Raw genomic sequence first — 27,583 nt, 5'->3', positions numbered from 1 at the left:
CATTAGTGATTTTTATACTCTGTCTCATAGGGAGACATTAGCCCCATTTTACAGATGGCAAGATGAGGCACAGAATAGATTAACTGACCTGCCCAAAGTCGTATAAGGAATGTGTGGCAGGAACTCAGGTCAAAACTCTTGAATCCCAGGCCAGTGCTCTATCCACAAAACCATCCTTTCTTATCTCACCTTTCAGTGTGGTTGGGGACCTGAGGCCCCAAGTTTGGGACTTAGTTAACAAAAGGGTTGACAATGTGTGAGGAGGGCTATAATCAAACTCCCCTCCCAGAGCTATGTTGGTTCCACAGGGCTGAGAGAAGAAGTAAAAAACAATGCAACAGTTTTCATTTGCTGAAGCCAGCAGTTAGGAACCGTCAGGAGTCCAAAGAAAGCACATTTCTTGAGTAAGAAGGTGGCATTTTCTGCAGTCACAGAAGCACACTTTAACATTCCACTCCACACTTCATAAACAGCATGGGCCAAATTCAGCCCTCGTGTGTTTGCCATGGCGCAATGGAATTCACTGTGTGGCTGGGGCATGCAAGCGAAGTGCCAGAGTTTTCAGCGTGTGCTATAATATGTGTCTTTGCTGTTTGAGAGTCAGATCTAGTCCTCAACCTAAGAAAGCCACTGGCTGCCATTCTAAATGGGAGAGAGTTAACACGTAGTATTACAGATACTCTCAGATCTTCGTGGCAGATCTAACTCCTCTTTGGTCGTTTCAGGACTCAGTGACTAAGCCAGCTTCCTATGTTGGGAAAAGACAAAAACAGCAAGAGAGGCTGTTCACCAAGTTTATGACTACACTGCTGATTTTTTTGCAGAAGAGGACATGCAAATGGAGCACTAATTAGCATATCTCGGGCTCTCATTTTCATATGCTCTTCCGATCCTTTTTTGCAGAAGAGGTTTTTGCACAAAAAACCGCAGTGTAGATGGGGCCATTTTGTGCAAAAAAAAAAAAACCCTGAGGAATAAGGGTTCTTGAGGAAAAGTGTTTTTTTACACAAAATTGCCCCCTTCTATACTGCATTTTTTTGCACAAAAACCTCTTCTGCAAAAAGGATTGGAAGAACATATGCAAATGAGAGTGCAAGATATGCTAATTAGTGCTCTATTTGCATTTCCTCTTCCACAAAAAAGCAGCAGTATAGACGTAGCCCTAAAGGTGAAGGACAGGAGAAGTGGGGATAGTTTGCTGTGAAATAAAATACAAAAGTACTGCAGATGGTCCTGTACTGTAAGTTAGGTCTTTCATCCATTATGTGTGTGCCCCACATGCTAGGCACTCACGCTTGAATACACACACACAAACAAACAAAGGCTGCAGGGTAAGTAACTTGTACAGATGCTGAAGTCTCCGTCGGGGCCTTTCCCTGCAGCTATTGCTGGGGACACAAGTGCTGAAATAACTGTTTTGACCGCACAGGCCCACGCAGCCCATCAGGAGTCTCAAACTAGAAAGACATCCATCTAAAGCAACTGCATCGTTTCCTCAAAACCAAGTTTTGTTTTTGAAGCCAAATGAGCATCATAATGAAAGGCTAGAAGGGCCTGTCGGGTTCTGCCAGAACTGCTGACCCATATGGAAATGCTGCATTCTCTGAAAACCCAGAGAGTGCCAGGGCAGGAGATCTTTGGGGCTATTTGTTTGGGAAATAAAGCTTCCCTCCTCCAAGATGAAAGAAAAAAAAGGAGTCTAAACTAATCAAATCCTGCATGCCTGTTGGCTGGCGTTCAGTTTGTCCAGGGTGCTCAGTGAAGTGAGTAACATTTACCGTGCTATGAGCTTTGTGGAAGGGGGAAAAGAAGACAGAAATAAATTCACCTGGCTGTAAGTAAAACAGGTGTATGGGGCTAGAATCTGAGACTATAATTGTGTCTTACAAACATGAGAAAATAGAATTAAGATAAATTCTTATTCTTTATAAATAATTGTAAAAGTTCTCTTTATATTTTACACATCCTTTTGGCAGATATCTGACCGATATTTCCACACCTCTGTTTAAAATTGTAATGCTCCAGCTAAAACACCTTCCCCCCTTTGCTACCCTCAAACTGATAAAATACACCAGGCGACTTTCTGCCATTGCATGCTGTATCTCACAGTGGGGCAATTGGCTTATTATACACAGCTGGATTACCTTTGTGACCATTAGAACAAGGGCTGTATGTGTATTCATTTAATAATGTCATTGCTGTTTAGTGTGTAGACTAAAAATATTTCCTCTCTCCTTTATCATTTCACAATTTGTCCAGTCTTCCCAAGATTGCTCGGTACCCTGTAGTAACTCAACCGGTTTCTGATAGAGATCCTAATCACACATTAAATAAGGAAACTGGCTATCTTGAACCAGTAAACTGAAATAACCAAAAGTGAGCCTTGCTCCTAAATATTAAAGAAACGGAGGCCATAGCCTATAAGACAAATCTAATGTATGAATCAGAAGTTAAAAAAAAATTAAATGGAGAGATTATCATAGTTGCTTCACAACAGATAGACAAGTGGCCCCGTGTTGAAAATAGCATGATATGGTAGTTGAATCACACCATAGCCTGACCTAAATTTGACCTTCAGACCCTCAAACGACACACTCAGAATAACACAGCAGCACTTTAACTTGTGAATCAAAACCTTAAAATAAAGAGATTTTGACCCTTTTACAATTCAGAAACTCTGGTACCACAGACCGATCTTCATTTTTGCTGCTCAGCTGAGGCTGCTTATGTGGAAGCTTCCCTGTTCCTGTCTGCATCAATATTTTAGCTGAAGCATGGTCTTTACCTGAGAGGCGTCTGGGCACATCGGTGATGGCAGGAAGGCCTGTGCCTCGTGAAGAGGACAGGGGAGTTGTGGAATGAATGGATGGTGAAGTCATCTGGCTCAAGTAGGATGGGTAAGACTGGTCATAGGACCATGGAGGGGATGATTGTGCCTGTCTGGGGTCTAAAAAATAAAACAAAAAAGAGAAAATTAAAAAAGAAATGAAAAGACTGAGGCTCCATGGCAGCTTAAGCAATGATGGTGGCATCACAGAATCTAAGTGCATCATGTCTGATAAATAAAAGCATCCAGAACCCTTCCCTTCTCCATGGCTCTAAGTTTTTCACCTTGGAAAATAAAATGCATAGTGCACAACAAAGCACTTGCGCTCAATTTCTAGTCGCAAGCAGAATTTTAAATGTGTGGCCAGTGTTCCAGAAATTCTTTCACTCTCTTGTCCAGTCCTAATAAAGCATCCCTCCAGCAGCTCAGAGCTGTGTTAATATCCTCCATGTGTGTGGTGGGGGTTGTTTTGTTTCGGGGGGATTACTTTTCTTTTCTTTATTTAAAATGCTGCAGCTAAACTTAAAACTGGCTTTCTCGGAAGGGAAGGAGAACTCAAAAGTTGATGGCCACATATGTCAAGTTGTTATCCAGTTTCAACATGAAACAGAAGCGTTTTCAACACTGAGAAAGTGATCCAAGAAGGAAAATGTCATTAATCCTATTAGCGTCTGCCCAAAAATTGTCATGTTTGGATTCTAGCCCGGTTACCTAAAGTCACCATCAATATAGTATGAAAATGAATGGTATGGAGTAACTATTGAAAGCTAATTATACCTTTTTTTGTCATTTTTACAGCATGCCTTGGAGAGAATGAGTCAAGGGCATTCAGATTCTCTTTTCCATTGACGTTCTGGTGGGCTTCACTGGGTGAGAGAAGAGGGTGGGCAGTCTTATTTCCTTGCCACTAGGTTTGGTAAATAATTTTGCTTTTAGTCAATAGCTGGTGATTCACTGCTGGCAGGAGGAATTACTCATCAGCATTTATTTTTTTCTTTTACATTGGTGAAGACCTCGCAGCATTTCCTAGCTAAGAGAACTAGGAAAATTTGTCTAGTAAGGTAGGGGGTACACAGGAGAACTGTCTGCACGGCTGCCTTTGGATTACTTTATATATACTGCAACACATCCAGATTCTCTCCACTGTTTACCAAGTAGCAAATCAATGCCAGTTTGCCTCTCGAGAAGTTGCTAAATTTGAGCAGTGTCTCAAGACTCCACTTTATTGACAGAAACACAAAATCTGAATGGCATAAGCAATCCTCTCCCCATTTTTTTCATCTTCAGAAAATTCGCCTTTAGGGGTAGAAAAAAAACTTTCTTTCTGCTCTTCCACATGGCAAAACCTTGTAGTGTCATCTATTTCTTGTTTATTTTCTTTGCTCGGACATGATTTGTTTAAAGAGATGTCTGGAAAGCAGATACTTCCTTGAAGCAAAATAACTGTAGAGAGACAACCAAAAACATCCTTTCCAATTTAATGTTAAGAGGATTTTCCTTAGGTTTGCCATTTATATTAGAGTGGAATAATATAAATGGTTAACATAAATGCTCCTCAGAAATCTTCTTTGTTTTAATAATTTCAAGGCCAGGGCTGTATAGATCGGCACAATGTTAAAGCTGACTGGCTATTATTGTAGCTGATATTGACACTTCTTTCTGCCTCATACCAGTAATAGAATTCACTTGTTCAGTGAATGGCAAGTGGTCTTAAATTGGGGGTTGGGGGAAAAAGGTTTATGCACAATGGCAAAACAATATTAAAAGTAATGATGGGTCAAAACCAGAGCCTCAAATCCAAACTCCCTCAAATTCAAGGTTTTCAATCCCAATATTATGATCCAAACGACCCTCCCTTATGGTTTTGATTCTAGGCCACATGTCATACTGGAATGGGCTTAATTTCCCTTTCAAATGTGGAAGCAATATCCAGAGAATGGAAATTCTCAAAGGATTTGGGTCCACGACAGGGAGAATCTCATGCCTACAGTTACTCTCACGGGATTTCTGCCACTGAGAATTGTAGAAGTCTCATGGGAGCAGAAGTCTTTGATACATTTGTGCACCATCACATCTAGAACTCAACTCCTCATCCTCCTTTGGCCTGGGACCCCAAAATCTAGCCTAGCCCTAGATCTCAATACAACCTCCTTGCTCGTCCTGTCTTACCATAAGAATAAAGGCTTTTAGGGTCATGTAAGCAGGTTCTTCTTTTTGATACTTGATTTCAGCAATTCATGCTTGTAACAGTTGGAGTTTTATAAGCAAAAACTCTTTCAGAATAAGAAAAGAGGGGCTCTCATTTGGGGAAGACACTGGATTGTGACTCGGGAGTGCTGGATTCAATCCTGGCTCTGTGACAGGCATAGGTACTGGAACTAGGGGTGCTGCTGCCTCCCCCCGTGACTTGAAGTGGTTTCCATCATAGACAGGTTTGGCTCAATGGCTCTCAGCTCCCCCATTAAACAAATTGTGCCAGCATTCCCAGCCAGTCTCCTGAAGTGACACTGGTCTCCCGAAGTCACTTAACCTTTCTGTGCCTCAGTTCCCCAAAATTCTCTCTTTTTCCTACTCTTTGTCTTGTCTGCTTGGTAAGGTCTTTGAAGTATGGCTTGTTTCTTCCTATGACATTAGGGCCCCTGATCTTGGTTGGAGCCTCTCAGCCCTGATAGGTCAGTGCAGAGACCCATGCCTGCCAATAGCGGGGGGATGCAGCGAGGGTAGCAGCTTCTGCAGATGTAACTGAGCATGCTCTGTACAAGCCAAGCAGTAAATGGGGGAGGGACACACAACCCCACATTCCTCCCACCCCATGTCACCTCTGGCTCAATGGCCACATATTCCAATGTGACCCCTTCTCAAATGGGAGGGAGAGTAAGTTCTGCCTGAGATCTGCAGAGAAATGAGGGATCCGTTCATCTCTGATTAGAAAAGCAAGCAATTGAAAAGAAAAATAAAAAACCTGAAGCCAAGCCAGGTCCAGGCAAAAAGTGATAGAAAAGTCACTGCTGGGGAGGAAATCAGGGCTGTGCCAGAATAGAGAGTCATAAGACTTCTTGCTCTAAGTCAGCGCTGAGGTCACCTTTGGGGCAGGGTGGAGAATCTTGCCCTATGGCTGGCTGGCTTTGTTCACTCTGGGTGGCCTGTTAACAAACAGGAAACTGATGTGTCTAGCTTCTGTGAGCAGAAGAAGCCTTCAAAGCAATGCCACTAAGAACAGCAGGTGTGTGCATGAGTGGGGGCTGTGTGGGGGAAGCTACACCCCAGCTGCCTGCCAAACTTGCAGAGCCGAATGGTAACCTGCACTCCTGTCACCAAGCTGGGCCGAACACATTCATTCACCAGGCCACATGGGAAATTCAGTGCGCAGACTTCCAAAAGAACTTAGTCCTTCAGGCCACTGGCCTGTGAGAAACCCATAAGGTGGCACTAGGGAAAGGCTACACTAGAAGTGCTATAGCTGCGCCGATGCAGCTGCACTGTCGTAATATGTCTGGTGGAGAGATCTTCTCCGTCGGCATAATAAAACCACCTCTGCAAGAAGAGAGGGAGACGCTCTCCTGTTGTGCTTTCCACGCCGGCGCTTAGTTGGTGTAACCTACGTCGCTCAGAAGATGGTGCATTCATATCCTGGGGCAACATAAGTTATACCAACATAATCTGTAGCGTAAACAAGCCTGAACATAGATTCCCAGAATGCCAGTGAAGCAGGAACATAGGCTATAAGAGATCAAGCAATCCTATTTGTTTGGAGGGGGGGGTTCCACAAACACCACAGTTGTATTGAAAACAGAGCCCAATACAGAGAGGAAAACCTGCCCCTGCAAGCCCCACCGAGCCTGTTCATATCCCAGAGTTTGCTCTCAGACTGATGTTTTCTGAGACATGTGGCAAAACTGGGCACAAGCACTTAAGGGAATCACAAAGAAGTTCTGGAGAGTTCTGTTTTCATTGCTTCTGTGCTGAGTGATCACTTAGCTTGGATATACTGGGTATTTAATGTGCACTGGTGGAGTGCATATTAGCATATCAGTGTGAGCATATTAGTTGGAAGCTTTTTCTGTCTTCTGTACAAGAAGCAAATTCTCCTGTTAGCTCTACCAGGGGGCGGGTGAGATTTGCCAGGTGATCTGGGTGTCGGAGAGCTAGGAGCTTTGCACTGTCAGATGAAAGATCCTGGGCGCTGACAATGGCAGCATTTTCCCAATTGTTAAAAGCCTAGACGTCCCAGCCAGAACGGTTACCTAGAGGAAGTATGACTCTGCCTAAAGGAATCCCCAGCACACAAGAAAATAAAAAGCATACTGAGCAGGTGTGTGTATGGGGGTGGTGAAATAACCTACCCACCTGTCTTGAGGCAAACACTAAGAAAGGCAAAGCACAGTGAGGTGACCAAAGCCAGGCAGGTCAGGGCTATCATATTTCTGCACGTCAGAATTTGGAGTGATTACTAAGAACAATCCTCCGTTTGTAAACATTTTTGTTATGCCTATGTGGGTGTGAAAAAAGTGCTGCTTTCGTAAGTCATTCACAACAGGGCATGTCATGCAAATACTCCTAAACTTCATGCACAAATCGGCTGCAACGAGTCAGCAGGGGTGAGGTCTAAGCTAACAAGCACACAGCTACTTCCTGTTTGCAGTGCCAGGTAAGCTTCTGTGAAGCAGGAAATATCAAAAGACTGCGTATTATTTCATTCCTAGGCTTCACTGCCACATTCAAAGTTACCGCTGGTAAATTTACATACTTATTTGTCAATTGCTTCCATGGTCTGCTGAACACATGCTACTGGATACTTGGGAAAACAAGGGTGTTTAGAAATTAGTCAAATGTTGGATGGACTATACAAAATTAAACATCAATGTCCCAAGTCATTTGTCAATTAGACACCGTTTCCTACTTAAGTAGCCTTTTGCCATGCGTTGGCAGTAGGTTATAAGACATACATACATCTAGAGTGGAGAGAAATCAATTTTCCATTCCCCAAACAAGAAGAGTACAGGTTGAAACTCTCTTACCCGGGATTCTCTGATCTGGCAACATCCTTGATCTGGCATGGACCAGAGAGTCCCAGTATAGGGTGAGCCATAAGGCTAGCAGGGCAATGGGCTGCCTGCAGGGAGCTGATGGGGTGGGGCGCTCAGCACGTGGCAGCAGGACTGACGTGCGGGGTTGGGAGATCCGGTGTGTGGCTGCCCAGCACGGCTGAGCGCTCTGGCGTGGGGCTGTTCACGGAGGTCTTGTATAGTGTGTGCGCCCACTCAGGAACCCCAGCAAGCAGCATGTGGGTCTGCCCAGGGAGCCCTGATGCATAGCTCTGTTCATGGAGACCCAGAGCGTGCATCTGCTCAGGAAGCCCCAGCACACAATGTGTGGGGCTGCCTAGGGACCTCCAGCACCCAGTGTACGCAGCTGCCTAGAGCCCCAGAGATGGCTGCCCAGTGGGTCGGCAGGAAAGTGGGGCCAGAAGGAGTGGGGAACTGGCTGGGAGGCCAGTGGGTGGGCCAAGGGGACCAGTGGCAGGGGTCCAAAAATGACCTTCCCGGGTCTAGTAAAATCCATCATCCGGGACCAGTCAGGTCCCGAGGGTGCCGGACCAGGGAGGTCCAACCTGTACTGGAGAACATGATCACAAGGTGATCATTTCTCACTGAAGGGCAGTAGCCCTCAAACTGTGGGGCATGCCTCCCTGGGGGGATGTGGAGAAACATGTGGGGGATACAGTGGGGCTCAGGCCAGACCTGAGGAGCGGTGAGAAGGGAGCACACCTAGCCCCGATCTGCCCCCAGCTCTTCTCTGGCTCCAGCCCCAGCCCCAGCCAAGGCTCCAGCTTCAGCTCTCGACTTTGACTCTAACTGGGGCCTCCAACTGCAACTTGGCTCTCAGCGCCCAGCTTCCAGCCCCCTCCCAGCTGCAGCTCCAGCCCTGGCTGCGGCCATGGCTCCTCTCCTCATCATGGCTCTGGCTCTAAGCCCCGGTCTTTGCTTCTTTGCCATGGCCCCGGCAGGGCATGGACAGATTACATTATGGGCAAGAGGGGGTGACAATAAAAAGTTTGGAGACCAGTGCTGCAGAGCCTACAATCCAAAAGAGCACATGCGGGCACATATTGGATATTAGGAAAAACTATTTCACCAGGAGGGTGGTGGAATGGGTTCCCTAGGGAGGTGGTGGAATCTCCATCCCTAGAGGTTTTTAAGTCTCGGCTTGGCACAGCCCTGGCTGGGATGGTTTAGTTGGGATTGGTCCTGCTTTGGGCAGGGGGCTGGACTTGATGACCTCCTGTCCTGGGATTTTATGATTCTATGATTTTACACAACGTTCTCATCTGAGTCTGTCATCCATTCACCTCTGATGCCACATCTGCTTGTTGCTGACTGGATTAATGCTACTGCTCATGCTGAGAAACAAGCCGTCTGCGACCTCTCCTCAGTAAATATTTAAAGCGATATAGCCTCAAATATGGTCCTAACAAAGCAAAACTGCTCTCTGCAGGAGTAAATGGGCTAGAGTGGAACACTCTCTTCTCTGAGTTTCTCATGGACCCTTAAACATTCTGGGCCAGATCCCTTTGTGTGTGCCCAGACTCGACCCATTGGACAATCACTATGACAAGTTGCCAGTAGCATCAAGGATGCAATGAAGCATCAAACAGTGCAACAGACTGCAGTTCCCACTGTCCACAACATGGAGTAGCAGCCTACAGCTCTCATTGCTTTATGCTGATACATGTAACCAGGCATGCTTGGTCCTCTCATTTCTACCAGCCACATCTCTGTATTAAAGTCAAAAGCAGCCAAAACTTGCTTCTCTGGACTAAATTTTGGACGAACGTTCTTTATGGATAAAATTCAATTCAGTACAGAGGGTCTAGCGCTGAGTTTAAAGGGCACAGTGTCATGCATGCTACAGCTAATCTCCCCCTTTTGATGATAAAGGGCTGTTCTGGGCTATGGGAAGCGGTATCCTCAACAACCTAGTCCACAAATCATTAGATAGATTTTGTACTAAAAGCAGCTTGCTTCGTTCCATCAAATTCCTGACAATCTACAGCAGACGCCTATAAAGCAATGCTGCTAAATGTAGAAAAGCACCCCGCCTAGAAAAGAAGGCTCTCTTTCTCTCATCACTCTGCAGCTAGATGGTCAGCACAAGGCCTATCAACATTTAGCACCTCAACATCAGGACTAGTGGTGTAGAATTATTGCCCAGGGTGGATTTTTCTCTCTGGTAGTCTGTTTGCACTCTAAGAACACACCAGCAAAGAACTTTCTTGGCCTGACAGAGCAAGTGAGTTCCCCACACTGACTGAAGGGTAAGTAAAAGCAGAAGGATCCAATCCTCATGGCATTAACTCTGCCTTCTGCCACCCTAAATGTCATAAATGTCATGAGTCAATAAGGGAACGTGCTTGGTCTTTCCCTAGTCTAAAAAAATGAAGCTAAAGGTTGCTGGGGAGGGAAGGGGAGGAGACGAGAGGGAGGGGGAGAAACATGTCTCACACAACCTGCTTTTGAGTGCTGTTATTTCAGTTCCTAAAGTCACAGATTGCCTATAGATCAGATGGGCCTTAGTGGTGATGGAGCATGAAACCTCACTTAACTCCCACTTTACAGTTTCTTCTTTGCAGCTGAGAATCTTTGCAGCCGCATTCTTGCCCTTACGCCTGTGGCTTTTCCCATCTGATAGAAGCTAATCCTCACTGGTTGTATATTAGGGGGAAAAAACAACATTTTTTTTCTTTGTTCATGTTTAAGAATTGATGCAAAAGTCCACTGGTTGAATGGGAGGGAAATTTGATACGCAAGCAAGTCCTTCGAGTTCCACTTAAAAAAAAAAAGTAGCAAATGTACCTGGATCCAAATGGGAATGGACGGGAGTCTTGATTTATGAGCAATATGCAGGGTTTAAATTGGATCTGCACTACCTCAGCAAAGGTATCTGCTTATTGGATGATTTGTTTTTTAATGACCCTTCGATGTTGCCTTTGCAGAATAACAGTTAAAATGCCATGTTGAATAAGGACAAGTCTGTGCTAAGCTATGCTTGCCCGGCAACAAGCTGGTCTTGTATCAGGTTCAAGAACATGGTGTATTTAAAAAAAAGTATTTAGATACTATAGGAAAACAAACACAACCCAGAAAAAGAAATGTAACAGTAAACCAGCAACTGTGTTATGGCATACTCTTACTTCTTTACTACTCAGCAGGGAGATGGCCAGATTTTAAATACTATTTGTTTGATCTTACAATGATCATGCAAAACCTAAATGGGAATTAAACAAAAGAAGTTTAACTGTGCTTAACGGTGTTACACACTGGCTTTTACAATAAGGAAACAATTGTGTGCTACTACAGTTGGTAGGAACTAATGGTTTTCTTTTATCTTAATTACTAAGTAAAAAATTACCAAACTAAGACATTTGCAAAGCAACACCTGGTCAATTTTATCAAATGTAATAAAAAGCCTTTCTTTCTGTACAAAGGTCACTTCTCTTTTTACTGCACACCCAAATCCTATTCATTCAAGTGACTGTGCCAAGAGTGCACTGGATAGAAAAGGCAAAGTTGTTCTTGATTCCTTTCTGGAAGTGTGCAGAGTATTGCATGTTAAATGGAGAAAATACAGTACCATAGGGAAGCACAAACAGCACCTATCCCAGGCTGCACTGCCCCCAAATAAGCACACATTCGGCAATCTTCCATGTTCATGCAATAAATGGATTGAAGAGGGGTGCCTCCCTCAGCTTTCTGGGCTGCAAACCTTGTCTCCCTCAGGCCTATGTTCCTCTGCAAGGGATTCCACTAGCCACAGTAAACGCAACCCCCAAAAGTGCACACAGGGATTATCACAAGCAGCGCCACAGCCATCATGGTAGTAGAACATGGGAAGAGAAGTGTTCCTGAAAGCAGCCCCATCCCACAATATAGCAGGTTATACAGATTAGAATCAACACCTTGAATAGTGCCCCAAAACAGATGCAATTCACGGAGCACCGATGAAGTAGGCTCTCTCCCTGACGGCTCTAGTAAGCAGGTGGGCTACCATCATGCTAGCAAGTGGTCTTCAGTGGCTGAGTGCATTGCATTCATGCAACCAGGGGCAGGCAAAGCGTGGGGGGCCGTGGCGAGGTCTGAGTTAGGTGGTAGGAGTCATTGCTGCCACTTGTGGAAGTGACAGCCGTCAGGGATTCATCAGTACCCCACAAACGTGAATCTCTTTGACAAGGAGTGGACGGACTTCACAGCTAGAAGTCGCCCCTTCCTGATCCAAGTCACTTTCCCTTCGGGGGGAGGGGAAAGGGGGGAGGAGAGCCAACAGGATTGCCAGGGAAGGGGTGGAGCCTCTGGTGGAAGGGGCAGGACTGGGGCTCAGATGGCATTGTGTCCTCCCCGCTCCTGCCGGCCCTCAGAGGAGTATACCATGTGGAGCTCCGGAGCATGCGGCACAGCGCTCCTACGGCAATTCTAAAGGGCCCAGGCCTCTAGCCATTGCCATGACAACAGTAGCAGCAGTGGGAGCCCTGGGCCCTTTAGATTCGTTGGGCCCTGGGGCAATTTGTCAGCAGGCTTGCTTCTCTCTGCCCCAGCAGCCCCAGCCTGAATCTCAGGCTATGTCTAACGTAGCACTTCTGACAGTAACACCTCTGTGGGTCGGGGAGTGTGTGTGGAAAACACACATCTGATACATGTTTTACCAACAAAAGCACCAGTGTGGACAGCACTATGCCAGCGGGAGACACAGTCCCAGCAATATAGCTACCGCTGCTCCTTGGGAATGGTTTAATTATGCCATTGGGAGAGCTCTCTCCCATCATCATAGAGTAGGGTGACCAGATAGGAAGTGTGAAAAACTGGGGCAGGAGGTGGGGTAATAGGCACCTATATAAGACAAAGCCCCAAATATTGAGGGTATCCCTATAAAATCAGGCCATCTGGTCACCTTAGCATAGAGCAGCTGGTAGACCTTACAACAGTGCGGCTGCAGCTGGCCAACTGCGTGGCTGTAAGATCTGAAGTGCAGACATAGCCTCAGTCAGCACAGTCTTCATCACTTTTATCTGTTGACTCTAACCATGCCGTGAGTAGTAAAGACCAAGGCTTTGTCTGCGCTCAGACTTATTTGAACATCTGACGTTTTCACCTCCAGGATTTGTACGTGCTGCTGCTGATTCATAACGAGGCAAAGAAGTATATTATTAATCAAACCCAGAAGCACAATTTCTACAGGAGGCTTTTATGTGAATGAGAACAGCATATGAAGTTACACTTAGCTAGGATTAAAGTTACAAGGGGCTCTCTCAGTCCTTCTCCTTCAGGCCATAAGCTGATCACCAGATGCGGGTCAAGAAGAATTATACACACACACACACATGCATCCCGGCCTTAACGGTGTTGCACAATAGGTAGACTCCAGAGAGGCAAAAAGAAGAGGATTATGGTTATGCCTTTAAGGGCCTTATCCAGATGTTCTGAAGTGGGAACTCTGTCCCAATTTTTCTGGAAGTTAAGGCGAAGCCTCATTTAGTGTCAGAAACAAGACACTAGACTAAAGAGATCACCGGTCTTTTGGTCTGGCACTTCTTAACTATAGCACTATATGTAGCAAAGCCCAGTTTTCAGATGCCTAACTAATGAAAGGGAAGCCTGGCAAATGAACCTGTTATGAGAAATCAGTGGATGGCCGGTCCCATGATATCTCTACATATTATATTCATATTTCACAAAAGTTAAAGCAAGAATTCTAGAGCTGTGAGAAACCTGGCAGTTTCCATTCACCAAGGTTCATGAGAACAATTATTTTTCAGTTTCAATTCTCATGAGGTTTCATGTTGAGTTTTGGGTTCAAACAAAAACCCACTTATTCTTTACTGCAAATTAATTTACCAGTTGAACTTTTAAAAAAAAACCAACAACAACAAAGCCACAACATTTCATCTAAACCACTGAGTTTCAGCTGGTATCATGTCAAACCACTTGAAACATGAAACCATAAATCTTCCCAGGTTGACTCACAATCAGGCACAGGTTGTCTGGAAAAAGTTTGCAAAACTTACTAAAGTCTTCGTGTTTTTAACAAAATACTAATCTCTGTGAGTTTTGTATGCTTTAGGGTTTTGTTGCGTATCTCTGGCACAATTATAGTTAAAATCCCATTTCACTTTTGTAATTTGTTACACACAGTAATTTATTATTACTCTCAGCACAGTGAAATCCCATCCCTCAGCATGCACTCAGAACTGCTGCATACAATCCTCTTTAGCAACCTAGGGAGATTTTCATATGCTCCAGTTTGTGGATGGTGACAGAGATATAAATGGGCACTAGAGAGAAGCCACAAGGTTTGTCTAGACTGCATCCCTCTGTCGGCAGAGGGATGCAGATTAGGCAGGTCGACACTGCAAATGAAGTGGGGATTTAAATATCCCACGCTTAATTTGCATAAAAATGGCCGCTGTTTTTGCCAACTCAGCACTTTGTCGGCAAAAAGTGGCAGTCTAGAGGGGGATCTGTCGAGAAAGAAAGCCATCCCATATGCCTCCTGCTTTCTTTCTTGACAAATCCCCCTCTAAACTGCTGCTTTTTGCTGACAAAGTGCTGTCGGCAAAATGGCGGCCATTTTTATGCAAATTAAGCACGGAATATTTAAATCCCCATTTCATTTGCAATGTCGACCTGCCTAATCTGCATCCCTCTGCCGACAGGTGGATGCAGTCTAGACATACCCACAGTGTGAGAAGGTTGCATTGGTATCATGATCTCGTCAGTACAATGTTGGCCACTCTTTTCCAGCAAAGTAAAGAGCACAGCTAAGTAAATATGTTCAGAGAGACTATTTCCACATATTGCACCACTGCACATGGGTGGGTTATTTCAGAGCATCATGGTGCTTGGATTTCATCAGATTTCTCCCCTATTTGCTGTATTTTGACACTTTGGTCTTTTAAAAATATTAATTGAAGAAGAGAAAGACATGTGCATCTTTAAATGCCCCAGAATAATCTGCTCCCCAGCTAGCTTTGATTGGTGCATATCTCTCACTCTGTAACAGCCTCGCTTCCCTATAGCCGACACAAAAATATCCACAACCAATTACTACCATTGCCTGTGCAAGTTAAACCTATGGTTCTGTCTCTTACCTGTAATCTGACTCTGTCCTTGTGGATTAAAAGGACTTGGTGCAGAGTTCAGAGAGGGCCGTGGGCTCTGAGTCGGGACCCCTACTCTCATACTGGGATGAGGAATGCGCCCTAAATCACTGAGGCGTTCAGAGAACAAACTAGGTTTAGAGTCATCAAGCTTCTGTCTGTGCCCTGGAAACAGCAAATCATAAAATAAAAGGGTTATTAACACGTCTAAACAATTTACCATACAAAAAAAAATCCCCAACTTATCTGTAAAGACCTATTTACTGTTTTGGGGTTCTCTAGGCATTTTGGCTAGAGACAGAAACCAGCACGGGTCAAAGCAAAAGTGGCAGAGTCTTCTGTACAGTGGTGCACCTAAGTATTAAAAACAGTGCCGCAGATCGTCAGCTGGTCTAAACTGTTACAGCTCCACTGTTTCAGCTACGACAATTCAGACTATCTGAAGATCTGCCCCACGGTGAATTCTGGAGACTGAAAGAGCAGTGTGTAGTCTACACTCAGACATTGTGCTGGTAAAGCCAAATTGATTAGAGGCGTCATTTTTTGGAGACAGCATTGCCAGTAAAAGTCCTAGTGTGGATGCAATAATCTTATCATATACTTTACAAATGTGTGTTTGTCTGTCCGTCCATCTGGGAGTACATTTTCCCAAGAGCTCCTCCTAAAGAGTAAGAGGTAGGACCACCAAATTTGGTATGCAGCTTCCTCTTATCATAACTTAAAGCAAGGTCAGGGTTTGGTTGTGCCAGGACAATGATATATGCCTGGAATTCAATTGTTGCTCATAAAATGGAAAAGGAGGAGTCTGATGGGAGGGAATTATACGGTAAAATGACCACGGGGGGGGGGGCAACAAGGAGCCACAGATGGGGATCAGGACAGCTATAACTCCATTGGGCCAGCAGGAAGCAGGGGTGGAGAAAGGGACAGCTACATTCTATACATTTCAGAGAATTTGTCTGTTTGTGTGTTTCTTTGTCTGTATGTCCGTCTGTCTCCCAGCTGAGGGACATTCGCCCCACCCCCAGCCACACCCGCTGCAGCGGTCATAGAAAGGCACTTGTCAGCTGCCTCCAAGCTGCTGCAGTGAGAAAAGGGGCTGTCCTCTCTCCCCGGGGCAGCCTGCATACTGAACCCCTCATCCTCAGCCCAAACCCAGAACAATGATTTAAATGAAGAAAAAAACCACTTATTTGAATTAAGGACCCAAGCAATGCTGAGTAAATCTTCTAGTGCCATTGTAAGTATATACCTATGGCGTCTGGTTTTTCTAGGTTTATTTATTTCATTTTCTGGTGTTCATATTTTGCACTTTTTCATTTGTATGAGGATGTCCAAAACCAGTATTTTACGGGGTCTTCTCTTTGCATACACACACAGTGTTGTTTCAAACAGCACTATGGTAAAGAGCACTAGGGACCTCTTAGTGTGCACTAGCAATAGTCTACACAGACCAACTAATGCACGATTCATTGGTGCACTTCAAAAAATCACACCCTTGTAGTCCACATTACTGCTCCAACTAGACAAGCCCTGAGATACAATCCAGGGAGCAGGGATATCACCTATATACAGTTCTGCAATGGGAAAAGGGGGAAGTCAATATGAATTGAGTAACCATTTTTGGTATTTTTCCAGTGTTCACTGGATAAACACTGATTTCATTTTTGTCTCTGTGAGTGTTGTTACTAGCGTTTCTTAGTTGAAAACCTAAAATCAGAAGTCCTATGTCTACCACATCCACTTCCCAAATCAAACTGAACTATATTAGTATAAGCACTTTTATACTGGTAAACCGTGTACATACTGGGGATTTTTTACTGCTTTAATTATACTGGGATAGTTAAACCGGCAAAAGTTTCTTACCTAGGTAAACCTCCTATCCATATATGTGTGCGAGTGAGAAATTGTTCGAAGGACTGGTTCTATTTATTACAGAGATTTTCACTCAGCTAAGAAAATCTGACTTTTTTTTAATTACTCTGTTATAATTATTCTTCATGGCTCATTTATTATTCTGTAACTTTGGAGTTTATTAAAAAATCAGAACTAAAGAGCCCGTCTCTTTTAAGAAGCCAAAAGAGTGGTGTAATAAGGGGAAAACGGTAAAGAGACATCTGGTGAAACCAATCCAGCTGGGTTCCATACCTCCCTTCACTTAATGGACTACCCCTCATCATATCTCCCTCTCCAGCTTTTGCTAGCAGCTCAGCTGCACAAATGCTGCCTGGATTAACCAGGAATGCTCTTTAATGTTGTGCAGTTGTTAGAAGTTAAAGGGGAAAATGACATTAATCAAAAATAAGAATGCCCACTCCAATGTGCTGATACTAGAAGTACTTTTACTTAAGATCTGCCAGATCTGTCACAGAAATTATGCATCATCCATCATCCTATTTGTATTCAAAGACTTGATTCATTTTAAGGCATTTCCATCATGCTCATCACCAGAGTATGAGAGCACTTCACCACGTTTAATGAGTAGACCCATAAGTAGGGAACAGCTAGAGTTCGTTTCCCCTATTTTACAGAGGGGGAAGCTGAATCACTGAGAGGTGAAAAGGGCTAAGTCACAGTGAACTCAGAAGATAGAATCCAGGTCCTATGGCTTGTGCTATAACTCTAGAATCACACATTTTTATAGCATGCATCATCTGAGTACCCGAGTACCAGGGCATCCAACTGGAACCCTGACAACAGGCAAGCAATTCTGGTATGAGTACTACAGGTTGGGTCTCACTGGTCCAGCACCCTCAGGACCTGAGGGGTACCTGATGAGGAAATTTTCCGGACCAAGGAAGGTCCCCTGTCACCAGCCCCCTCAGCTTGATGGCTCTCCCTGCCACCGGCTCATTCAGCACTGCTGCTGACCAGGCAACACAGCTACTCCAGCTCCATTGCTGGCATGGCAGCATGCAGACCTGGCCCGGCTGCCGTAGCACCAACCCTAGTGGTGGCACGTAGCCCCGATCAGGCTGCTGACCCCAGCTGGATTGCTGCAGCCCTGGTTCCATTGCCAGGCTTCCCCGGCTGGGCTGCCACGGCTTGGTATGCAGCCCCGGTCAGAATGCCGCGGCACAACCCTGCTGCTGTGCCGGCACACACGAGCTGCCCCGGCCCCAGCGGGATGGATGAGCTGCTCCTGCCCCACTACCACAGCCCTGCTACCACCACCGGGTTGCTGAGACCCTGGCTGTGCTACTACCAGCCTTGCTTTTCACGGGGCTCTCGGATACTGGCCCTCCTGCCCCAGGGCTCTCTCGTTCAGCAACCCACGGATGTTACCGGAGAGAGTCCCAGTTCAGGGAGGTGCAATCTGTAGTACAGGACTCTAGAGGAATCCTATTTCAATACATAAGATTGAGAGGCTGGAATGAGCATGTGCAGAGAAATTGATCTACCTTTGAGAGTTGAGAAGAATCTCAACCAATTTTTAAGATTCGTGAAACCAATGTATTGACCCATTTGCCTGTCACTCTACAGCATGTTTTCCCCACAACCTACAAACATCTTTCCTCTTCCTAGATAAAGGGAAACAAGTGCTACATATTAGAATAAGCCACCCAAAATTAGCCCGGCACAAGTGGGTGCCTTATGGATCTAGGAGTGATGCTAATGAGCAGAGATATAGAATGACTTCTTGGCTGGTTTGTGGTAATGTTGTCATTGCAGGCTAATTAATATGATAATACCTTAGCTGGCAGCGTTTAGCATTGCCTCTTGAATTTATGAAAAGCTCTGTGGTACAAGTTAGACGTTATTAAATCTAAAGAAGTAACTCTCACACATAAAGTATTTTTCCATGGAAGTTCTCTTTCTCAACCTTTCCTTTTCTCAAAAGCTCCGTTTGTTTTTCCTTCGGCCTGTGCCATTTTCCATCCTGGTTTTTTTTTTCCAATGGATTTTCCCCTTTCTCCTTTGTTCGCATTTGTTCCTAATCAGAATATAATCTCTTTTCAGTGAGTTCAAAATAACACAAACTGAATTTGCCTATCTCTAATCTCTCTCACCAGGACTGAATCTATAGGTTGAACCACTAGTCCAGCACTCTCTGGTCCAGCAAAATCCATGGTCCGGCATGATTTTAGTTAGTTGGATGCCCACTTATTATGGGTGTGGGACAAGTTTCCCATGGTACCATAAAGTATGTTTACAGCCACCAGTCTTGGTGCTCAGTGTTCTGTGCTGTTGCTTAGCTCTAATTTACCCCTAAATGTCTTCTAAGAGCCCAGTAAGCAGTGGTAAGCCCATGGTCCGGCAAATTCTCTGGTTTGGTACCGGTCAGGTCCTGAGGATGCCAAGCTAGTGAGGTTCAAGCTGTACCCCAAAATGAGCTTTTGTTCTTATTTTTTAGACAAAAACTATATTGTACATTTCAGTAGTGCCTTTCTCCTCAGGGATCCCAAAGCACTCTCCCAAGCAACTGGTACATAAACTTGGACTACATAATGTGTTAGCTATATATGTGGTTATTTGTAAGTCCTCACTGCTGCCCAGTTCTGTAAAAGTACCCTTTAATTTCCTTTTGAGCATGCTCCATTCTTCAGTGCAGAGCTTTGTAAAGACAATGGTTATACTTAACTACACACCTTATTTACTCCAAATTGAATCCATCATTGAAATTCAGCCACCTCTGGGACAGAACCCAGCAACTGTCTACTAATTGAAAATAACCGCACGGAGTTGTTTAGGCTAGGAAGTGAGGTAGAAAGAACTCTGTAGCTGATTCAAACGAGAGGAGTCCATAGTAAATTTTCTGAAAGGCCCAGGAGGAGAGTTCCCCTTGTCTGGCAGACCCGAAGCATTGAGGAAACTAATGGCATGTCTACATGGCAGTTAAAAACCTGTGGCTGGCCCCTGCCAACTGACTTTGGCTGAACTGGCTGTTTAATTGCAGTGTAGACATTCCAGCTCAGGTTGCAGTCTGGTCTCTACGATCTTGCAAGTTGGGAAGCTCTCACAGCTTTGGTTGCAGCCCAAACCCAAATATCTATACTTCAAAAAGCCCCTTAAGCCAAACACCATGAGCCTAAGTCAGTTGGCATGGGCCAACCACAGAAATCAAACTGCCATGTGGACAAATCCTATGAGTCTCTAGATGCCAAATCGGAGCCAATAAACACTTTTGGCTTGTACCAACCCTTGTTGACATTTTAATTTTAGGGCCAAGACACAAATGAACATTGGGACAAAAGGAATTTGGGATCCCAGATAGGACCCAGATTACCTAGTGAGGTCCCTTAGAGAAGTTTTATTAAATGTCATCTTCTCAGGTTTGTGTGGTTGTTGTACTATAAGTCCCTTTCTTATCCTTAATGACAAATAAAACCATTCTAACCAAACCTCCATTGTAATGACACCTGTGTGTTCCTGTGATGTGACCCTTGCCATGTTTTTAAATAAAAGGCCACCAGGCAGTCCTTGGAGAACAAGCCCTGAAAACAATAAATTCAGAAGGTGCTTACAACCCACAGGAGTTAGGGTGCAAGTCACAGAATTATCTAAGTGCCTAACTCCCATTGATTGGAAGGGGAATTAGGCACTGCTGTGAAGTCCATACCTTACATACCTATGGGCTTCACATACCTATGGGCCTGCAAACCTCTCGTGACTGTGGAAGAGCTACTTCATGCAGTGAAAAACCCTAGAAAAAATCCTTTCCAAACAGCATGTGAGCAGGAATAATGAAATGCATGCTATTCATGTGAAGTTCACGGCACAAAGGCCGCTTTTCATCTTAGTAGTGATATATGCATCCGTTGACAGAGAAATTCCTGATCCCCAGGGAGCACACTAAGCAAAGATGTATTTCGTTGTCTTGAGTTGTGAGGCATAATTTATTTAAGAAAAAAGACCTGGGCGTCATGGTGGACAGCTCACTGAAAACCTCTGATCCACGTGCATGCGAGTGATTTAAAAAAAAATAAAAAAGCAGTGTTAGGTTGTATAAAAAATGGATAATATAACACTGGACGTACTTTAATAGTATTATATAGCTCAAAGAGATGGCCTCACCCAGAATACTGTGTTCATTTATGGTCAACATTTCTCAAAGGGTATGTCTAGACTGCATCCCTCTGTTGGCAGAGGGATGCAGATTAGTCAGGTTGACATTGCAAATGAAGCGGGGATTTAAATATCCCGTGCTTAATTTTCATAAAAATGGCTGCCATTTTTGCCGACTCAGCACTTTGTCGGCAAAAATAATCAGTCTAGAGGGGGAACTGTTGAGAAAGAAAGCCTTTTTCAACAGATCGCATAAACTTCCTTACAGGAGGCATAAGGGATCTGTCGAAAAAGGCTTTCTTTTTCGACAGATCCCCCTCTAGACTGCTGCTTTTTGCCCACAAATTGCTGAGTCAGCAAAAACGGTAGCCATTTTTATGCAAATTAAGTACAGGATATTGAAATCTCCGCTTCATTTGCAATGTCGACCTGCCTAATTTGCATCCCTCTGCCAACAGAGAGATGCAGTCTAGACATACCCAAAGATAGTTATAGCAGAAACAGAGCAGATTCAGAAGTAGGTTACAAAGGTGATTAGAGACACACTTAAGTCTCCAATATGAAATTATATTGAAAAAACTGGGCCTGTTTTGTTGGGTACGGAACAGGGTGTTTTGTGGGGTACTGAACAGGTTAAGTCCATAAATGGCTATTAGCCAGTATGGGTAAGGAATGGTATCCCCACCCTTTGTTTGTCAGAGGGTGGAGATGGATGGCAGGAGAGAAATCACTTGATCATTAACTGTTCGATTCACTCCCTCTGGGGCACCTGGCATTGGCCACTGTCAGCAGACAGGATACTGGACTGGATGGACCTTTGGTCTGACCCAGTATGGCCATTCTTATGTTCTTATGTGTGATCTAAAGTCCATTTGACCGAGGCCAAAAAGAGAGGATTCAACATAGGTGTACGCAGAGTTGGAATGAGCTCTATTCTGACATCTAGGGTACGTCTAGATTACATCCCTTTTCTAGAAAAAGGGATGTAAATTAGACACTTTGAAACTGCAAATGAAGCCGGGATTTAAATTTCCCACACTTCATTTGCATAATGGCGGCTACAGGTTTTTTTCAGGAGTACAGGATCTTTCAAAAAAGGGTTTTATTTTCAAATGATCCCCGTCTAAACAGCCGTTTTTCTTTCGAAAATCCCTTTGTCGAAAAAAAAACACAGCCTCTATTATGCAAATGAAGAATTAAATTTAAATCCCGGCTTCATCTGCAATTCCTAAGTGTCTAATTTACATCCTTTTTTCAAGAAAAGGGATGTAGTTTAAACACAGCCCTAGTGATAAGGAAGGGACTTCAGGAGCAGACCTTGTTTGCATGGGCACACCCACCTGACGCCGTTGCCCAAATGATCACTTGCTGGATCACACATCTCTGTTATTGGGGCAAGGGTACTAAAGGGATATTTTCCTTGTCTGAATGACGGGTAGCAAGACTCCATTTGGCATACCCTGATTGAAGAACTCACCCCAACTACTCTGCACTCACGAAGCAGGGGACATGGATGCCGATACCCAATGAACTGGGAAAGGGTGAGGAGAGTGGTGATATAGCTCAGTGTTTCTAAACGTTATTTTATAAAGTACCCCTTTTTAAAAAAAAACTGTAAGTCCCCTCAATACCTAGAGTTTTCAGACACACCATTTTTTTTTCTACCATTGCAACACATTTGTTTCAACAACTTAATTGTAGCCTGGTGAGTGCTGAAATTTTTGGGTGTAAAAAGGACAAAAATAATAAAGCGCTGTAAAACTTAGAACAAAACATTCAGTTTTCTCCAAATTTCAGTTGTGTTGACGTACCCCCCAGACTTGTACCACTGGTTGAGAAACACTGATGTAGCTGATGGGAGGGGTGCTTACCTCAGGATGCTAGGTACCTTTTAGCCCTTCCTTTCTCCACTGGGCGATAACAGGGCTGATTAAGACTCAGTTGAATGTCTTGTTACATGCTACACAGCTGACATTACTGATAACCAGGTCTAAGCCTTAGCCCTGTTTTGGGACTGTGTCTCTGATGTAAGAGACTGTCCAGCATACACCAGCACAGAGGCTCCCTCGCTAACAGCTGAAATTACTGAGAGCTGTGTTAAGTGGTGGGGCCTGAAGATATAAGGAGTGGCTGGAGGAGAGGAGCAGTGAACACATGTACCTGGACAGCAAAGCAAATAAGGCACAAAGGACTTGTGACCCTTGCCTTCCCATCCTGTCCCCCCAGGTGGGAGGTGAACTCGGCAGGTGCACCTCTGAATTTAGAGTCTGCACTGGCAAAGAACAACTATGAGTGTGGTGCAGTATAGGGAGAAAGGAGGGGCATGCTGAAGGAACATGCGGTCGCTGGACTAAAGAACCTGAGGGGAAAGGACAACTCCCAATGTACTCGGGAGTGGGAGGAGAAGGGGTTCTTCTCATGGCTTTGTTTATGAATCCTGGTTGTGATGTTTTCCCAAATGTAATGCCAGGTTAGTTCCCTCCTTTTATTCAAAATGGTTCCTCTACATTCAGACTCAGTGCTTGCCAGTGGGGAAGTATTGCCTTTCAGAGGCACCCAGGGCTTGTATATAATTGTCCCAGGTTACTGGGTGGGGGTTTGAGCCAGTTCTGTTGAAAAGGAACTCCTAGATATTGAACCTGGCCCTGCCTGGTGCCCCTCCAACTAGCAGAAGGGTTACACAGGAAGAAGTAAAACCCAGCATTCCAGTATATCTGTCCTCAGAGCCCAAGAACACAGAGCCTGGGAATTCTGATCCCCAAGTCCCAATAGTTTCTTCTATCCACAAAAGGCTAGATTTATAAAGGTACTTAGGCACTATAAAAGTCACAGGAACATAATGGGGTTCACTGAGCCTGAGTTAGGCACCTAGGTAATGAATGGGGAAAAATAAGAACTTGAGCCTGATTCACAAAAGTGGGTGTGCTAGGCTGGGAGAGGCTGAAGCTAGCCAATGGGAGATACCAAGGAGTGGGGTGTATCCTCCTCTCCTTCAGAGATAGGTGCATCCCTCCAGCTTGGATTTAGACACCTATCTCTGCGAGCCATTCGCAGCTACGCACCCTCTTTGCAATTAGAAGCCAAAGGCATTTAGGAGGATAACAGGGAAAAGGACAAGTCCCTTATAATGTCTAGCCTAGTCGTTAAAGTGCTCGTGTGGGAGACTCCCCAGGACGATTTCACCGCCTCTTGGCCCTCATAAATAGAAAGGATTTGAACAGGGATTTGCCACAGCTTAGGAGAGTGCCGTGGGTTTGTGGGATATTCTGATGGGGAGGAGGGTCCCTCCGTCTCTCCTGTTTGAAGCTGTTCCACTGTGGCCAAATACATAGTCATGTGGGCTGGAGAGAAGGCATGTGCGAGAGCAAGTGAGCGAGAGCACAGCCTCGGGACATGGGAGACCCAGGTTCCACTCTCCCTGTACCAGTATTCTCTTCAGTACTTATCCACAGTGGAATAACCTCACCAGGAGAGACTGAGAGAGCCTCATATCAAAGTACCCCACAGACCCGTGATTTGGGCACAGGGCAATATTCTTGGTTGGCAGCCCAACCCACAGGATGGGGCCCCACAAATGCATCAGTTGCCCAAATACCTATCTTCCCCCCAGGTTGTGTATGCTCTGGCATTCAGCCAGGAGATAGATGTTTTGAGTGAAGCAGCAGGGCTCATGCTGGGTATGTCTACACTTGCCCCCTACTTCAAAGTAGGGAGGCAAATGAAGCATACCGAAGTTACAAATCAAGCCCGGGATTTAAATATCCTGTGCTTGATTGCATGTTCCCGGCTGGTCGCCATTTTAGAAATTCACTAGCCCGGAGTAACTGCCCACATCTACACGTGGCAGTGAAACAGGAGTCCGATTTAAAGCCCTAACTCGAATTAGCTGGGATTCCTCCTGCAATGAGGTTTACCAGCTAATTTGAATTAGGGGCTTTAAATCGGACTCCCGTTTCACTGCCGCGTGTAGACATGGGCAGTTACTCCGGGCTAGTGAATTTCTAAAATGGCGACCGACCGGGAACATGCAAATCAAACGCGGGATATTTAAATCCTGGGCTTGATTTGCAACTTCGGTATGCTTCATTTGCCTCCCTACTTTGAAGTAGGGGGCAAGTATAGACATACCCGCTCAGAGGCGGAAACCCAGGGTCCTAGCGACTTTCTTACTAAAAAAGCTTAGGCACTGAGTATAGGATTCAGGGGGAGTTTTGTGAATCCCAGTGGGGCTTAAACTGGGAGACTGGTGCCTCAACCCTGAATTAGGAGCCTACTTTGACAATATCCTAGTCTATCAACCCTCCCCGGCTCTTTTTAACCAAACTTGTACATCAAAGGTTCTGGAAACAGCCTGCACTGTGGTTAACCTGTTGCAAGAGTTGCAGCACCGATTCAGAGTAGGAAAACAGATCTGATACAATCAATGCAGTAAAACAAAACAAAGCCGTGGCTAGACACGCATGCCATGACTATGCATGCTATTAAAATATGCCAGTCAAAGGAGGAAAGCTTCATTCAGGAAAACGTTAAAGATGGCACATAAGTGCTATCATCTGTTACCCATCCATTCATGGCAGAAAACATACTGTAGCTTTGACTCTAGGTGGATCTTACTCTATCCCAGTTTCCGGGATCACAGAAATGCTGCCCATGTCTGCTGGCTGGTGACTTTTTCTCTGATCACTGGGCTGTTCGGGTACATCTAGCTATTCTGCATCTTTTACGCACGCCTGTTATTTCGAAATAGATTTTGAAATAATAGGTGCGCTATTTTGGCATCCCTGTAACCCTCATTCCACGAGGGTTGAGGGATTCAAAATAAGCTATTTTGAAATACATTTGAAATAAGCTACGCAATTTACATAGCACAAATTCCGTAACTTATTCCGAGATAAAGGTGCTGTCTAGACGCACCCTTGCTGTCCGTTTAGATGACACCTTCTGGTCACTTCAAATAAACATTTGACAGGGCAACCTAGGGAACCCTAATGTAAAGCTAATGCTTTGAGATTTTTACCTCTTTTCTTTTTTTAATTTTGCAGCTTTTGTGTGTGGGTCTGAAACCTAATCAGATCATACTTGGTCTAGCCATATGCAGTGACAGTGCAGAACTTCCTTTTTAGCACAAAGCAAACCACTCATTAATTCTTTTATGGGACCAGTTAGCTTTGGTTACCAGATTGTCAACAGACGTTTTTATTATCCTTGAACGGGCTGGGTATTTTCAATCTTCACCCATTTGCACCTTTTTCACTTTGATATGATTCTGTCACAACAAAAATAGCAATTGATGATGGGGACTCAAATATCTATGTATGAAAGTCAAGCATGGAAAATTTATAGATGGAGCTGAAATTAAGATCCTTTACACTCACTTGTTGTGAAGTGATTTCATGGGTGATCCCAGTTAAAATGGAGGCTCTGACATGCAGTCTTTGCCTCAATATCCAGGCACAGCTGTTATGTGTTATATGCCAACAGTGGGCTCACAGTATATAAAAACAGAAGAGGTCATGGTCACTGTCCCACTTACAGTCTGAAAGGGTGTAAGTGGCATGGGACACTGGCATATCGAGATTGCTCTTTGTGGCCAAAGGGGTGTGCAGGCTTTCTCTATCCTTCCAAATGATGGGATCTCAGACTGTGATTGGCAAAAGATGTGTGTTTAAAGGAGAGAGGTGAACCAAAAAGAGGCAGCAGCCTTAAGCAACACACACGGAAGCTCCAGGAAAAGGGCAGAATAAAGAATAGTGGGAGAAGAATTAGATTATGGACTGCTGACTTTTTTTTTTCCATTGACATCAATGGGAGCAGGTTTAGGGTCTAAGGGGGGAATTTCTGATTATTCCTTCTCCCCACTAATGGTAGGAAACTTGAAAAGGGAAATGTTAGCTTATATAATAGAGAAAAGTCTCAGAGAGGTAGCCATGTTAGTCTATAACTCTAAAAAAGCAAGTAGTCCTGTAGCACCTTAGAGTCTGGCAAAAATATACATATATAGTGTCAGGAGCGTTCGTGGGGAAGTGGGTTTTGTCCACGAAAGCTCATTTATATATATATATATTTGTTAGTCACTAAGGTGCTACAGGACTCCCCGTTTTTTTAATAATAGGGAAAGAAAATCCCTATATTGGAAAAGATTGACAGATGTAATGATCTGCCAGGGGTTTATTGCACTAGACTAGTATATTTCAAGATCATTACATTAGTAAAATGCATTACTATCAATAGGAATTGCACATGTGAACTTACTGCCTGATATGTCTCTATGGGCCTGATTCTGATCTCAATTATGCTGGTGTAAATCTGGAGTCTAAGGAGCTACTCTGCATTTACACAGGTGAAACAGCTCAAAATTGGGCCCAAGGATTTCAAGATAGCTTGATTCAAACAGGGATATTCATCTTTCCTGTAATATTCAGACAATACATCATGTTAGCAAGGTACAGCTCCAAAACAACTGTCTATCTGAGCTCTAAAGCTAACACAAGAGGATTATAAATCATCCTCTAGCCAGAAGGATCACGTTAGCTCGTTGGAAGCAAGGCCCCTGAAATGAGCCAAAAGAGCTCCTGTTTACGAAGCCCATATTCCTGTAAATA

The 27,583-nt window shown here is 44.5% G+C and overlaps 1 protein-coding gene across 3 annotated transcripts in view; it reads right to left on the bottom strand.

Annotated features, from left to right (window-relative positions):
• Positions 1-27,583, bottom strand: part of RUNX2 (RUNX family transcription factor 2) — a 213,988-nt gene that overhangs the window by 38,293 nt on the left and 148,112 nt on the right. The window contains exons 6-7 of one of the 3 annotated variants that reach the window (XM_075923375.2): positions 14,967-15,140; positions 2,786-2,947 (exon numbers count right to left, since the gene is read on the bottom strand). In XM_075923375.2, the coding sequence (XP_075779490.1) occupies positions 2,786-2,947; positions 14,967-15,140 (336 nt within the window). The remainder of the gene's footprint in view (positions 1-2,785; positions 2,948-14,966; positions 15,141-27,583) is intronic. The other 2 variants (XM_075923376.2, XM_075923377.2) reach the window with 2 other exon arrangements.

This window comes from Pelodiscus sinensis, chromosome 3 (genome assembly GCF_052426305.1).
Source record: "Pelodiscus sinensis isolate ZL-2025 chromosome 3, ASM5242630v1, whole genome shotgun sequence".
NCBI classification, from domain to species: Eukaryota; Metazoa; Chordata; order Testudines; family Trionychidae; genus Pelodiscus; species Pelodiscus sinensis.
The sequence above is the reverse complement of the archived record's forward strand: the minus strand, read 5'-3'. Positions and strand labels throughout refer to the sequence as shown.